Genomic DNA, 15,911 nt, shown 5'->3' with positions numbered 1-15,911 from the left:
CTTCCTCCGATTGTTTCGGGCCGTTGTTCCGAGTTCAAGGTTTGTTTATCCCGCAGCCTCAGACCTTGTGCCGCCAGCTTCTCACCTGACTACTGGCAAACACAGCGATTTATTGCGCAGCACCTGCTTCCCCTTGAAAAGGTGGCTGTGAGCCGCCTTACTGAGTCGCTTGCAGCCCTTGTGGTAAAGGCACATCCAATGTTCTTCTTATTATGCTCTCTCCCGCGGTCGATGATTGCTTTCATCACAGGTCCGTGGGCTGCGAGGTATTTAAATCTTGCTCACAACCATCTGTGCCGTTACACTGCCCAGTGGAAAATATAATTATACGGTAGGATCATCGAATCGCTACGACATATAAGGAGACCATCTGCCCAATGAAACCCAACATGGTATTCTGCAAGAGCAATCATATCAAAAAGTGCTGGAAACGCTTACTAGATCAGACACCACTTTTGGAAAGAGAAACGTTAACGTTTCAGGCCGAAGACATTTTATCTCAGCATTTTTTTAAATATTCTAACAATATTATCAGCCCCATTTCTCTTCTCCCGTACCTCGGCACTTTTCTCCTTCAGTCATCCATAGCTATCCAATCCGTTATGAAAGCACATTATGAAACGTTGTTATGAAAGCAACTTGTGCTTTTTAACGTCGTAAATTCCAAATCATTATTACTGCTACGCGAAACTGTTTTTCCTCATGCCCCTGGGTGACCCTAAATATTTGAAATCTATGTTCGCTCATTCTCAGTTCCTAAGCCAATAGGAGTAGTTTTCCTTTATTCACTTTGGCTGGACCCTTCGTAATTTTGAACTCTTTAATCTAATTTCAGTTTTGTGTTCTAGGGAGAACAATCTCTTATCCTACAGTCCATCCGTTTAACTGAATTTCCTCATCTCGAGCTCGTTCCACTAAATCTTTTCTGTATCCTATTTTAATCTTTTACATCTATCCATGGCCAAATGTGGGTTCATCGTTCCAATGCAGCAGCGCCCATGTTTCATGAAGGTTCAACATGAACTCAGTTATACTCTGTTCATGAAATTTGGAGGCACACTGAACTGTGCAGAGGACAGCAATGAGAGATTTAGGCAGACACTATGGAGAGGTGGAAAATGAAATTTAATGCTGAGAAAGGTGAACCAACGTAAACTAGAGAGCACAATTTTAAAACTAAGAGAGAAGGGAAGGTATACATTCATAACTCATTGAAAATGATAGGTCAGGTTGATATAGACCAGAAGGCATACATGATCCCAGACTTTAGACATGGAATAAGTGAGCAAGGAAGTCATAATGAACCTTTATAATACACTGGTTTTGTCATAACTAGAATATCGTATCCAGTTTTGGGCACTGAATTTTAGGAAAAATGTAAAGGCTTTATAGAGTGCAAAAGAGATTGATTAAAATGATTTTAGGGATGAGGGGCTTTAATTATACTTATAGACTGAGGATAAAATGGAGTTGTTTTTCCTGAAAAAGGAATTTATAAGGGGATCTGATAAAGGCATTTAGAGTCATGAAAGGTTTGGACTGAATATATGGAGAGAAACTTTTGTTGGTGAAAGACTCAAGAAGTAATGGTGGAATGGCAAAAGGACAAGGGAACAGTTAGGGTATGGAATGCATAGCCAGGGGTAGAGGAAAATTCAGTAATAGCGTTCAAAAAAGACCTGGAGGAGTATCTGAAAGTAAAGAATTTGCACATCTATGGGAGAAGCTGAGGGAGTGAGACCAATTAGATCACTCTAACACAAAGCCAGTATGGATTTGATGGGCTGGTTGTTTACAGTACAGAAGGAAGCTACACTCTCTCTGCAGATACTGCCTTATCTGCTGATTATTTCCAGCATTTTCACGGTAGAGTTTATGGATTTGGCAGCTCATGAAAAACCTTGCCAAGTTGGTATTGGTATGGGTTTATTATTGTCACTTGTACCGAGGTATAGTGAAAAGCTTGTCTTACAAACCGATCGTACAGGTCAATTCATTACACAGTGCAGTTACATTGAGTTAGTACAGAGTGCATTGATGTAGTACAGGTAAAAGCAATAACAGTACAGAGTAAAGTGTCACAGCTACAGAGAAAGTGCAGTGCAATAAGGTGCAAGGTCACAACAAGGTAGATCATGAGGTCATAGTCCATCTCATTGTATAAGGGAACCATTCAATAGTCTTATCACGGTGGGGTTAGAAGCAGTCTGGTGGTACGTGCCCTCAGGCTCCTGTATCTTCTACCCGATGGAAGAGGAGAGAAGAGAGAATGTCCCGGGTGGGTGGGGTCTTTGATTATGCTGGCTGCTTCACCAAGACAACGAGAGGTAAAGACAGAGTCCAAGGAGGGGAGACTGGTATCCGTGATATGCTGGGCTGTGTCCACAACTCTCTGCAGCTTCTTGTGGTCCTGGGCAGAGCAGTGGCCGTACCAAGCCGTGATACATCCAGATAGAATGCTTTCTATGGTGCATCTGTAAAAGTTGGTGAGAGTCAAAGGGGACAAACAGAATTTCTTTAGCCTCCTGAGGAAGTAGAGGCACTGGTGAGTTTACTTGGCCGTGGCATCTATGTGATTTGACCAGGACAGGCTGTTGGTGATGTTCACTCCCAGGAACTTGAAGCTCTCAACCGTCTTGACCTCAGCACCATTGATGTAAACAGGTGCATGTACACCACCCCTTTTCCTTAAGTCAATGACCAGCTCTTTTGTCTTGCTGACACTGAGGGAAAGATTGTTGTCATGACACCATTTGCTGCAGTGTCTCCTATTGATGGTAAACACCGTGGGAGATGTAGCAAAGGTGGAGTGGATGAAATGCTGATCAGATTGCTTTGTCCTACATGGTACGGAGCTCCTCGTATGTTAACTGCTTTTATGCAGGCACATGGAGAATATTGCATCCCACACCTGACTCGTGTCTAGTAGAGAGAGTGCAAGTTTTGAAGGTGCCAGGAATCTAGTCCTTCCTGCATAAAACTGTACTTCTAAATTGCTCCAAGCATCTATGTGGCTGAATTAGTTAAGCTTCTACTAAACAATAGCCCCACCAATCATCTATGAGCCAAGACAACAATAATCCCCTTGAATGATAGGAGCAGGTAATCTTTACTTGCCATTTGCACATCAGCCCAAGTTTTAAAAGTTCTCCAGGCTTTGTTTTGTTGTCTGGGAAATTGCAAATAGAAATTAACACCGAAAGCATTAAAGGTTACCTCTTCTGACCTCATGATGGAAGTGGTGCAGCTGAAGATTATTGGGCTTGGGAACTAAGTGATATCCTGGTGTTAAAATGACTTGCCCACAACAATCACAATCATCTTCCTTTGTTCAAAACTCTCATTAGGACTTTAGAATTTTTCACATAATTCTAATCGACTTCAGTTTTGCTGAGGATCCCAGAAGTCACACTCAATTCAAACACTACCTCAGTGTCAAACTTTCACCTTGCCTTTGGAATTAAGTTATTCTGACCATATCTGGACCAAGGTTGGGAAATGAGTGATCCCAGTAGAACCTAAAGTGCACATTAGTAAGCAGGTAAATGGTCAGCCATTGTCACTTCATAACCACTTTCTGGAGCTGTGCGTGTTTGAACAAGAAGATTCCAACCCTGATACCAGTTAGTACCAAGTTTGTCAGGATAAAGATTGCATATCACTTTTAAACAAGCAGAAAACTCTACCCACCATGAAGCAGTTAATCTCCCCATATCTCAGCATTTTGTATTTATGATCTTGTTCTCACCTGATAGTCAGTCAGGCATTCCCAGCACAAAGCCTACTGCCACTTATTATTTAGGCACATATAGTGGTTGCATCATGGCCTGGTATGGGAATTTGAATGCACAGGAATGCAAGCAGCTGCAGAGAGCAGTGGACTCAGCCCAATATATCACGGGCATATCTCTCTCCACTATCGGTAGTATCCACATGAGGCACTGCCTCAAGGCAGCAACATCAAAGATCCCCACCATCTGGGCCATACCATCTTCACAGCTACCATTGGGTAAGAGCTACATAAGTCTTAAGTCCCACACCACCAGATTCAAGAACAGCTAGTTCCCTTCAACTATTTGGTTCTTGAACCAACCGGCACAACCCTAATCACTACCACGGTATAGCAACACTACGATCACCTTGCACTACAACGGACTTTGTTTTTTTTTGTTTTAATTGTGTTCTTTCTTGTAAAAATGATGTACATCTTATAATCATGTTTTTCTGGTGAATGTTGTGTATCTGATGCTATGTGCCTGTGATGCTGCTGCAAGTAAGTTTTTCATTGTACCTGTGCAAATACGCACTTGTGCATATGACAACAAACTCAACTGTGACAAAAAACTTCATGTTGGAATTGATACAAATAATTTTTCAGAAAACCAATGACCAGAACATATCCTTTATTTTCATTTATAATAGGATCTTTCAGTAAATTGTTCAAATCTTAAGCAAAGGCCTCTACAGCTGGATCGTGTGAGATAAATTTAAATCAGAATTAAAAACTGCAAAAGCAATAAGGTACAATGCTTTCAGTATCAACTGAGGTATAGTTTTCAGCAGCATGAGAAATGCAAAATTATATGCAAATGATATTTACATTTGATAAAGTGAACTGAATTCACCAAAATTCTTACTTAGGACATTGTGTTAACTTGCAATTTTTAAATAGGAAATCTTTAATCACTTCGAAAGATATGACACAAAATAAGGGCATGTGGCCGACTATCCCATCTTGTCACAGTGACTCTTGGAAATTCGATTCAACCCACTTCCATGCTTCTTTCCATCAAGTATTTCCCCTTGGAGTATTTATTCAAATTTCTTTTGAAAATTACTGCTGAATCTGTTCTCACCACCCTGTCAGGCAGGTCATGACAAATTGCCTCCATTTTTTTCTCATGTCACCCATGTTAAGTCTGTAATCTCTTTTATAGTCACTGGAATCACTTACCCCATACTCATCAAAACCTTCCTGTAACTTGCAAATATTTTGCATAGATTTTAACTAGCAAACAATATCAACTACATTGTGCTAATATTCAACAGTTTCACAACATTAAGATTGATAACATTAAACATCTAAACATTAGTTATTGGTATTGCCTCATTATATTAGCTTTTCTTAGTATGATGTTATTTGACTACATTTATTGACAATCCTGTTGGCATTACAAATGCAACCATTGTCCTCCTTAAAAAGTCTCAAAAAATAAGTTTTTAAAATGAGATTTAGGACTAATCAGCACTTGAAGGAAACATGCCTCAAAATAATTTACAAAAAAGCCACTTTCTGGTTCATAAACAAAACGTACGGATAAAAAAGTAGGCAAAGAGAAAACAGAAGCACAAGTACAACTACATAGTCCTTTCACGATAAAAACAATTCTTAAATAATATTTAACCATTTTTATCACAAAGGCCAAATGCATTAAAACAATATATGCATTAAATATAGCTACTAGTCAAAAAATAAACACCTTATCATATACGAACGTATGACCTGTAACAAGCTTTCCTCGATTAGAATAAATAGTTCTTGGAATTTTGGAAAAATTTATACACAGTCCACCTGGAGTGTACTTTTAAATAAGCTATAAATACATATATAATTTTAGTAAAAAAAGAACAATTTTCCTTTTGCATTATGAAGATGCTGGCTCTTGCTAGGGTACAGCTGCAGGTACAATAGCACCCAACATGTAACAATTGTATCAAATCCATATGTGGGTTTTGGACAGCAAAATTTCAACCAGCTATTTGATCAATGAGAACATCACTAGCAACCCTAACATACCAGACATTCGCAATGGTACACTTTTCAGGAGAAGGCATCGATAAGGACTCCGAACCCTCATAGGTTTTCTCCTTCATTGACTAGTAAAGGCTTATGCAATCTTTGGTAGTTTAAATGCCACATTCAGCTGAGATTAAGAAATTCACAGAACAGAAATCAAACCTGGAACTAGTTTGTCCAAATTATGAGGCCCTACAGTTTTTATATTCCAAGGTAATTTTATATATGCTCAAAATTTCAATGGGACTTCAAATGGAAAAATAAAAAGTTTGCAATGTTATATATCCAAGACTAATTGCTACTCTTAAATCACCAAGACTAACATAAAACAGTAGAGGCAATGTAAAACTTTATTTATACAGCACAGTAACAGGCCCCTCTGACCCAACAAGCTCACACCGCCCAATTATACCCATGTTAACCTACTAACCCATATGTCTTTGGAATGTGGGAGGAAACCGGAGCACCCGGAGGAAGCCCATGCAGTCATGGGGATAACGTACAAACTCCTTACAGACAGTGGCAGGAATTGAATCCCAATCGCTGGCGCTATAATAGCTAACTGCTATGCTACCATGCCACCCCCAATGTGGTGGAAAATCAAACAATTTTTCAAAGCTCAAATTTTTTTTTGATCCTTAACTTTGTCAGTTATAAAAATATTACACATGTATATATCCATGCGTCAAAAGAGTTGCTGAAATAATAAACTAGAAGCTATTTATCATGTACAAGAATTCACAGATAATTTGGTATATAATGAGCTATATAGTTCAAAAACTTAGTTTCTTCATATACAAGCCCATAATTTGATATGGAACTTAAAAGAGCCTTCAATGCTAGGTATTTTACTTAAAACTACAGGCTTAAAATAATTTTAAACAATGGTACTTACAGCAAAGTAGTTAGACCATTCTTTCCCAAAAATAAAGACTGCTGAATCACACAGCTTGAACATTGGGGGGCTGGGTTTGCTGGGCAATATAGTTTTGGGTCAGCATCTTTAAATGACAACAGATAAACAGTGCCCTCAACTCAGTCGGGTGTTCTTTAACTTTGCAATAGTTTCATTTGCAACATACAATCAAATTCCAATATAAGCTAATAGCTTTTTACATAAATTGTGACTCCTTTGTGTCCTTTGACTTACTAGAAAAGGAGTTATTGATGAAAAGGAATGTACAACCATACTTTGGTGATAATAAATAAGGCAATTCACCCCTCCAGCTAGCTTGACTGACATGGTGAAAAATGTTCTTAAAAATCAGATATACAAAGGCACAAGCAACAATTTGATGTGTAGGAAAATATACAAATAAATTAAGGTTTGATAAACTAACACAAATGTTTTTAAAGTTTAAAGATGCATGTCCCAGGGGTGTGCTTCAGTTACTGTGCAAGTGCTAAAGCAGACTTAGTGGATCTGAACAGCAGACTGATCACAGGGTCTAATCAAGTGTGTTTTAGGATAGATTTAAGAACTCTTATGAGCATAAACACTGCACTATTCTCATTCTAGTTTAGTACTCAGTTGCATTGCATGATCTTACAAAGAGTAGCAGAACCATAAGTATATCAATATATAAAATACAAACAATAAGCATTACCTATCTGATTTGACTCAGTAGGTTAAACCCATTCTTAGCTGCCCATTGAGGCTCTGTGTACTCATTCATTTAACCTTGGTGAAAATGAAAACAAATGTGTCAAAGAGAGATACAGCACGGAAACAGGCCCTTTGTCGCACCAAGACCACACCGACCATCAAGCACCCTTCCTACCCTAATCCATTTTATTCTCCCCACCAGATACTACATTCACCCTCACTCTGGGGACCATTTCCAGTGACCAATTACCATACCAACACGCACCTCTTTGGAACGGGGAAGGAAACTGGCTCACCTGGAGGAAACCCACATGGTCAACCCACAGAGATCAGGATTGAGCCTGGGTCACTGAAGCTGAGCAGCAGCTCCACTACCTGTTAGTGTGCCACCAAAACTCAGGTTGAAACTTAGTTCACTGTAATTTAACTGACTTCTTCCACAGAACCTCTATAATAATTAATGAACCTTAAAGTACCAATGGGTGTTGCCTGCAAGATTTAGTGGCACAATTATTTACAAAATAGGATTTTTGGCATCAGGTGATGTCCTATTGTATGGACAGTTTCACCAACCTTCCACACTTATATTATCTAATAATATAACTAATACCCTACAAACTGTACAATTAAAAAACCTGCAGTTTCAAACCAGCCTCCACAATGGATAAGCATTAGAGTGGAACAAACCTTTGTATCAATTCTGTATTGTAAACACAGAAGTGCCAATGCCTTGGAGGGCATTGAGGTCATGATTTAAACAGTTTTTATCAATATTAAAACGTGAGATTGACAAGACTAACAATACGTCAAAGTAGACTCTGGATCAGGTGTTATTGCTATATTCAAGATACACTTAATATACTCTTATCAACTAAGGTCTTAATGCCTATTCCTTGTTCCTAAAAGAAACCAGATTCACAGGTCTGTTAAAACCTACAATACATTTTTGCCCAAATTTATATTCAACCTGAACATTACTCGAAACAAGAAATTAATAAAAATTCAGCATTACTAGTAAATATTTTACAAGGTTAAATCTTAAAATTACAGCGGCTACAATTTCTGTGAATGTGTAAAACTATTAACAATTTTGAGGTTTGACATATAAAAATTCCTATATATCTAGTACACTGTTACTAATAATCAAGACAACCAACAATCTATTGTGCACAATAAATGTTCCAGATCGCCAGCAGATCAACTTTGACTTCTCATGATGAAATTTCTTGAAATTGGACAGTGAAATACAGATAAAAAATTATTAACAGGAATTTCATTTCTGCATGCATTTAGACACATTTGATCTTCCCAGCCTGCAGGACTGTCTTTCTCATGGATGCGCAAAGCATCTTTACTTTTTTTCTAGACAGAAGGCACTATATAAATGCAAATCATTATCTAGCAAGTTTCCAAAAGAGGAACGTTGTTGTAGGTTGATGGCATGAGTGTCTTCAAAGGCTTTTGTTTGCAAGTTTCCAAAATAAAAATCATAACTTTCTTCATGGCAAGAAAAAATTCTGATGAAGGTGTACAATTGGCTCGCAACATTCAGAGCATCACAAAGTTTTCCAAAATAAACAGTGCAAACCTAAAGTCGTGCTTTTATGGAGATATCCCAGGGTTGGATGTAACTTGCATGCAACTCAGGTGCCTCCATTTACTCTTTCATACGCAAGAAAACATATCAAGCAGCAGTTATTCAGTGAATATTCAGTTTGCATACTTCATCTTTGCATGGTCATAAATGTTATGGGTTTATAAGTTCCAAAATGCAATGGTCGCCTGTATTTATGTACAGTACTTTGAACTAATACAGTACATTGTTGGCTTATGTGCACAAGATCCCAACTATAAGTACCTTCAGAGAAAAACCTAAGGATGACAAAGTAAAAGGGAGTCTCTACTGTTGTTTTCCATTTTCTTGGATGTCCGCCTTTTCCTTCTTGCACGCAAGCAAAACTTTGTGGCATCCCTTTCCGATTTTATGCATCCACATTAAATTCATAACATCTAAGCAAATACTAGCAATGATCCAAGTAAGTTGTGCTTGTAGTCCAAGCTTGTTAAAGGCCTCCGTTCCAAATGTGGAAATCATTTTGTTATAGTATGGGGGCATGACAGCAATTCTCACCAGGAAGAATATCAGTGCCATCAGAAACCCATTAATAATATTTGGTTTGGAAGTTTTTGGATAACCTAATACTTCAAAAAACCACCTGAAAAGCAAACACAATGATAAGAGACACTTTGAATCTAACACATAACAAAAATACAATTTATGCTTTTGCATCTTCATTATCACATGACAATTCAACCATAAACTGACAACCAAATTAATAACATATTTTAATGACCAAGAACTGAAATTGTGGTCCAGGCCACATGTTTAAGTCACTCTCTCTTTTCCCAATTGTAATAGCTAGAAGTTCATTAAAGGGGCGATATTCATGTAAAACTGAGTAAAATCAGGACTAAAGAATTAAAATCTCACTAATGTGATTGTGTTGGTTGCTAAAAACACAAAATAAATTCTACTGGTATAGCAATTAGGAATTTCTCTTTCCCATCCTCTCTTTTCAAACTTTCCCATCCGAGAGGTAAAGTTCTGGGTAATAGCATTTCTGCAAGTTTTCCTGCAATCAAGATTACCAGTATGGAAACCATAATTCCTGACAATACATGCAGTTTTATAATCAATACAAAGTCATAATCAAACTGGAACAGCTGGCATAAATACAGAGGCACAAGATTTTGCACAAATTTTTCCACAATCTTCCTGATGCCTGGGTGGATAACATCAAAATTTGATGTGACAGTCATCAGTTCCCTTTTGTAGTAAGCTATCCACAGAGCTATGGTGTTGTAAATGATAAGAACCTGTCTCTTTACATCGAGGAACTTCTTTGTCAACCTTGATAGATTTTTCACCCACCCACACTGGCACTAAAGAAAAATCAGACAGTTAAATTGTGCATTAATCTATACTTCTCTCCAGTGGATTGATTGGTGCACTTTTTTTTAATATATAAAAAGGAGTAATAGCAAGTCATTTTTGACATTCAATTTTGATGACAACCATTAGAGCATAGGGGAAAAAATTAAATTTATACAACGATTGTTTAGAAACAAGGAAGGCCATTGACCCTATCTTTGTTCATCCAACTGGCTAAAGTCACAGAAAAGTCTGTCACACTCCTAACCATCTGCACGCCAGTATAAGTTCAACTAATATTAAAAACTGCTGCTCTAATTTTGGGTTCAAATTTGATGGAATATTTATCTTGACCACAAGACTGAGGGGTTCACACATTAACTAATTTGCTACCAAGCCAAATTGGCACTAAGAAAGCAGACTTGTATTCAGATATATAAGCATTATGGGTTCAAAGTTCTCAGTTTGTCACTGTCTAACACTCTCACTCTCTTTTCACCTCGCATGGTATCCTGCTTGAATGAAACCACCACACTTTAAAAGCATATTAAAACATAATTAAGCAGCGATGGTCCTTCTGAAATGGTTCTGGTATTTTTGATAATGGCATTTTTACAGAGGCATTTGGCCAAGAACTGCAGGATATTGACAAAGAGTAATGACGTATGTTTGAGTAGATGGTGTGTGCAATCCCAGTGCAGTACAACAACTCTTGTCCTTTTCAATGGAAGATGCTATAAGGCTGGGAAGCTTGGCAAGTTGTTGCTGTGCATTCTGCAGTGGTAAAAGCAGTCAATACAGAGAGCAGGACAAAAGGTACCCATAAAATAGACTGTTTCAACCCAAATAATATGAAGCTGAATGTTGCACCTACAACAGAACAGGCAAATGGTAAATAGTCCACCAAACTCCCGTCTCATGGTAAATTACTCAGACTATCCTCAATTATTGATTCAGTAGTAAGAAAGGTAAATGCAATGTTAGCATTCATTTTGAGAGGACCAGAATATAAAAGCAAGGACATAATGCTGAGGCTTTATAAGGCGTTGGTCAGAGCAGTTTTGGGCCCCATTTCTAAGGAAGGATGAGCTGATGTTGGAGAGGGTCCAGAGGAGGTTTACAACAATTATCCCAGGGATAAAAAGGCTAATGTACGAGGAGTGTTTGATGGCTCTGGGCCTGTACTTGCTGGAGTTTAGAAGAATGAGGGGGGATCTCATTGAAACCTACCGAAGATTGAAAGGCCTGGATAGAGTGGATGTGGAGAGGATGTTTCCGGTAGTGGGAGAGGCTAGGACCAGAGGGCACAGCCTCAGAATAAAAGGACATCCCTTTAGAACAGAAATAAGGAGGAATTTCTTTAGCCAGGGAGTGGCGAATCTGTGGAATTCACTGCCACAGACGGCTGTGGAGGCCAAGTCATTGGGTACATTTAAAGCAGAGGTTGACAGGTTCTTGATTAGTAAGGGCATCATAGGTTATGGGGAGAAGGCAGGAGAATGGGGCTGAGAGGGAATAATAAATCAGCCATGATCAAATGGCTAATTCTGCTCCTATGTTTTATGGCCTAACCTCATAGTCATGGCTAATCCAATTACACTGTCAGTCAACTCCCACCTCAGGGTGTTGATTGTGAGAGAATTGACATTGAAAGTCAGGAGGAAGTTGTTGCTGTACAGCATTCACATGGGGCAAACATTGCCAGATAACTTGTCAGCTCAAGCCCAAATGTCATCCAGGTTGTGGCACAAGATATTTTCCTATCATAGGCAGAGGAAGTACCTTCAATTAAGTGTGCATTTAACTCCAGTTTGACCAAATACTGACTAACAATTGATCAAAATTCAACCCAGCATTCTGAGGCCACAGGTCCTTTGTTGAAAGTAATTTTAAAAAGTCAGTCTGTAAGTTGAAGATGTGAGAAGAAGTTCTTCCCGTTCACCAAACAAGATTTACCCAAGGACACAAGTTAAGTTCCATTTTATCCACAGTCTGTCTCCTGAATTTCAGTAGAGTAGAAACTTTTCAAGGTGTTGACAGCAAAACAACTTTCAATGACATAAGACTAATTGGGTGAGGTGCGTGGCCTTACAAGGAATAAACTGTGTACAGGAAGGATAATCACAAAGGGAGGGTCTTGCATCAATCAAATGTCATGATCATAACTCTTTTTATTATAGAAAGTGGGAGATCTGGGGACAAACATGGACAGTTTTGCAGAGGAACTACAGACAGGTCTGATCAACCCGTATATACGGTAACTCCAGTGAGCTGCTTCCAGATTTAGAGTTTGAGCTAATTAAATGGGATTTGAATGAATACGAGTTATGAACTGTGTAAGATTGTTAGAGTACAAAGACTGCAACAATGCATGGTACTTTATTATAGTTTGTAAATTTTTCTATTCACATAATCTTGTATCATAGAATTCTTTAGTATTTTTAGGATATCTTAGGTTATATTATTTTTAGTATTTTAAGAGTAAAGTTATTTCATTTCAATAAACTTTAAAGTTTTGAGTTGTACTACTCAATGAGAATTGGTCAACTTTACATGGATGGGTTCAGTGCTGAACACAAATGATGGATATCAGGGAGGACTAACTATAGAGGAACTGCAAATGGGGTGAATTCTGCCTTCATAACTAGTGGAAGGTCACTTAGCGAAGAGCTAAACATAGCTCAATGGAGTTGACACTACCAAGGAACTGTCTTGAATACACTGGGACCACAGCTACCAATCAGTGTGCCAGGATGATACTCAGATGATAAAATAATGCTCTGCAGCCAATGTGCAAGTTTGTGAACAAAACTAATATTGGTTCCTGGGTACTGGCATGGACTTCAGTATTCATCCCTCTCTATTCCCAATTTCAAATACATTTCTTAGATGAGTAGCTTGTGGCCACTACCCGTTAAATCAAACAGAATGAATAGCAAAGATGCTTAATACATCCAACATAAGCTACAGGTTTCATTGTTTTTAAGCAACAAACCTAACATCTACCTGGATACAAGAACAAAGACCATTGGGACTAATAAGATCCATATTTTTGGGAGAAGAGAAAAACAGTTTCAGCTGACTGCAAACCTTGCCCTGGATTCCTTTTCCAGGAGGGTGAATATGAAAACCAAGAGCGAGACCAAAACCACAGAGCAGAATAAAGTGTGAAGTGATGCATTTTGGGCAGATAAACTAGGGCAGGATGTGCACACTGAACGGCAGGGCTGTGTTGTTGAACAGAGCCCTAGGGGTACAAGTACATAGTTTCCCCAAAAGCGGCAGCACAGTTAGAAAGGGTGGTTAAGGCAGCATATAGCATGCTTACCTTCACTGGCTGAGGCATTGAGTATAGGAGTTGGGACATCACCTGTACAAGACACTGGTGCAACTGCACTTGGAGGACTGTGTGCAGTTCCAGTCACCACGCAACAGAGAAGGTGCAGAAAAGATTCACAGGAATGTTGCCTGGACTTTAGGACTTGAGTCATCAGGAGAGATTGGATCGGTAGGGTCCGTTTTCCCTCAAGTGAAGGAGGCCGAGGAGTGACCTTATAGAGGTTTATAAAATCATGAGGGGCAGAGATAGGGTAGATTGTCATAGTCTTTCTCTGAGATCTGAGGGGCAACTTTTTCCAACACAGGGGATTAGTGGGCATATTACATGAGCTGCCAGAGGAAGTGGTAAAGGCAGATCAATTACAACATTTAAAAGGCATTTGGACAAGTACATGGATAGGAAAGGTTTAGAGGGATGGGTCAAGTGCTGGCAAATAGTACTAGCTTGGGTAGGCACCTTAGTCAGCGTGGACAAGTTGGGCTGAAAAGCCTGTTCCTGTACTGTACAACTCTGACTCCATGTAAGGGCGGTGCTTGGCAAAGCCACCTCAAGTATTTAGAGGATCACTAAAGGGACATCTTGGTCAGTTTGCACATAAACCAGATGCACAAACTTCTACAGTAAGAAAAAATGCAGTTGCTGTAAACACTTAGCAGTTCACACTGCTTCTGTGGAAAGAGCTACTGAGTTAATGTTTCAAGTCGAAAACCCTTCATCACAACTATTTCTGTTCTTCAATCGAAAATGTTAACTCTGCAGTTCTTTCCACAAACACTGCTTCACCTGCTGAGTGTTTTGAGCATTTCCTATTTTTAAATGTATAAATTTACACAATCTGATACTGTTGAAAGGTTGCAAAAATTACTCCCAGCAACTACCAGAAAACAGAAATAGAGGGCTACAAGTAACACTGAAAATAAAATAATTACAAATGGCCAAATACATAACCTGAAAAAAAGGGGCTCAGGTCCTAATAAATATAAAATATTAAATCAATGATGATGTTTGAAATTCATTCTTGCTTGTTTTTTAAATAATTTCAATTATACTGGCCCAGGGTTTCCCAGTGAATGCCCCATTTGTTGACTTTTTCCCCTCTCGCCCCTTGGCACAACTGTTGTCCCATTGTTTGCTGGAGGTGTAACCTGTTAATACTAAGGAATTTTCCTGAAAGACAGGATTAACACTGCACATTCCAAACCAACAAAAGAAAGGATTGTAGCGGCCCGTACACACGGGACTCGAAATGCCATCAGCAGCCACAGGCAGACGCGCAGGAGTGCGTCATGAACGAACCGTGGGGCGGGCCTTCCAGCAGGAACCTTGCGTCACGTCCACCCCACGGGGGCCCGGAGAGGCTCTCGGGTACTTGGCGCGCGCACGTTTTGTCTGTGAAAGTGCGTCTTGAATTCAACCTCCTCGTCTCCGAGTTTTTCCTTTGGAAAAGCGCCGCGTCCGACTACATTTGGTGACCCGGACGCTTCCAGACGGCATCTGGAACCCGCGACATGCATTCCAACAACTCGCACAACGCAGTCTCGCTCAAGCTCCCAACTTTCTGGGCCGCTCAGCCCCATGTTTGGTTCGAGCAGGCTGAGGCTCAGTTCAGCCTCAGAGACATTACAGCTGACGCCACACAGTACTACTATGTGGTCAGCGCGCTCGACCAGGACACGGCAGGCCAGATTATCGACTTCCTGCACCAGCCACCAACGGAGGACAGGTACGCTAAGATCAAGGAGCTCCTAATCCATACTTTCGGACTCTCCCGCTGCGAGCGAGCCGCGCGGTTCCTGCACATGGATGGCCTGGGCGACCGCCAGCCATCCGAGCTGATGAACGATATGCTGGCGCTCATGGACGGCCATAAGCCGTGCCTTCTATTCAAGCAGTTGTTCCTCGAGCAACTGCCAGAGGACATTCGCCTCCTCCTTGCAGCTGAAGATTTCAGCAACCCACGCAGGCTCGTGGCCAGGGCGGACATTCTGTGGCAGAGTAAACAGCGGGGAGCAGCCTCCATCTGCCTAATCACAACTGCACAGCCCAAGGCCAAGGCCCCACAACCAAAGCCGCTGAGACCCATGGGGGACAAGGATGAGGGTTCGGACCACTGGTGTTTTTATCACCAGAGATGGGGTTCGAACACGTGCCACTGCCGCCCACTATGTGCCTTTCCGGGAAACGCCGGGGCTGGCCGTCGCTAGTGGCTTCAACGGCTGGCCATCGCGACAGCCTC

At 40.1% G+C, this 15,911-nt stretch overlaps 1 protein-coding gene across 1 annotated transcript in view; it reads right to left on the bottom strand.

Annotated features, from left to right (window-relative positions):
- Positions 1-4,388: 4,388 nt before the first annotated feature.
- The window catches only part of tlcd4a (TLC domain containing 4a), a 62,893-nt gene continuing 51,370 nt past the window's right edge, over positions 4,389-15,911 (bottom strand). Inside the window, exon 9 of the mRNA XM_052011686.1 lies at positions 4,389-9,619. Coding sequence (XP_051867646.1) covers positions 9,304-9,619 — 316 coding nt within the window. The 3' untranslated portion in view covers positions 4,389-9,303. The remainder of the gene's footprint in view (positions 9,620-15,911) is intronic.

This window comes from Pristis pectinata, chromosome 3 (assembly GCF_009764475.1).
Source record: "Pristis pectinata isolate sPriPec2 chromosome 3, sPriPec2.1.pri, whole genome shotgun sequence".
NCBI lineage: Eukaryota > Metazoa > Chordata > Chondrichthyes > Rhinopristiformes > Pristidae > Pristis > Pristis pectinata.
The sequence above is the reverse complement of the archived record's forward strand: the minus strand, read 5'-3'. Positions and strand labels throughout refer to the sequence as shown.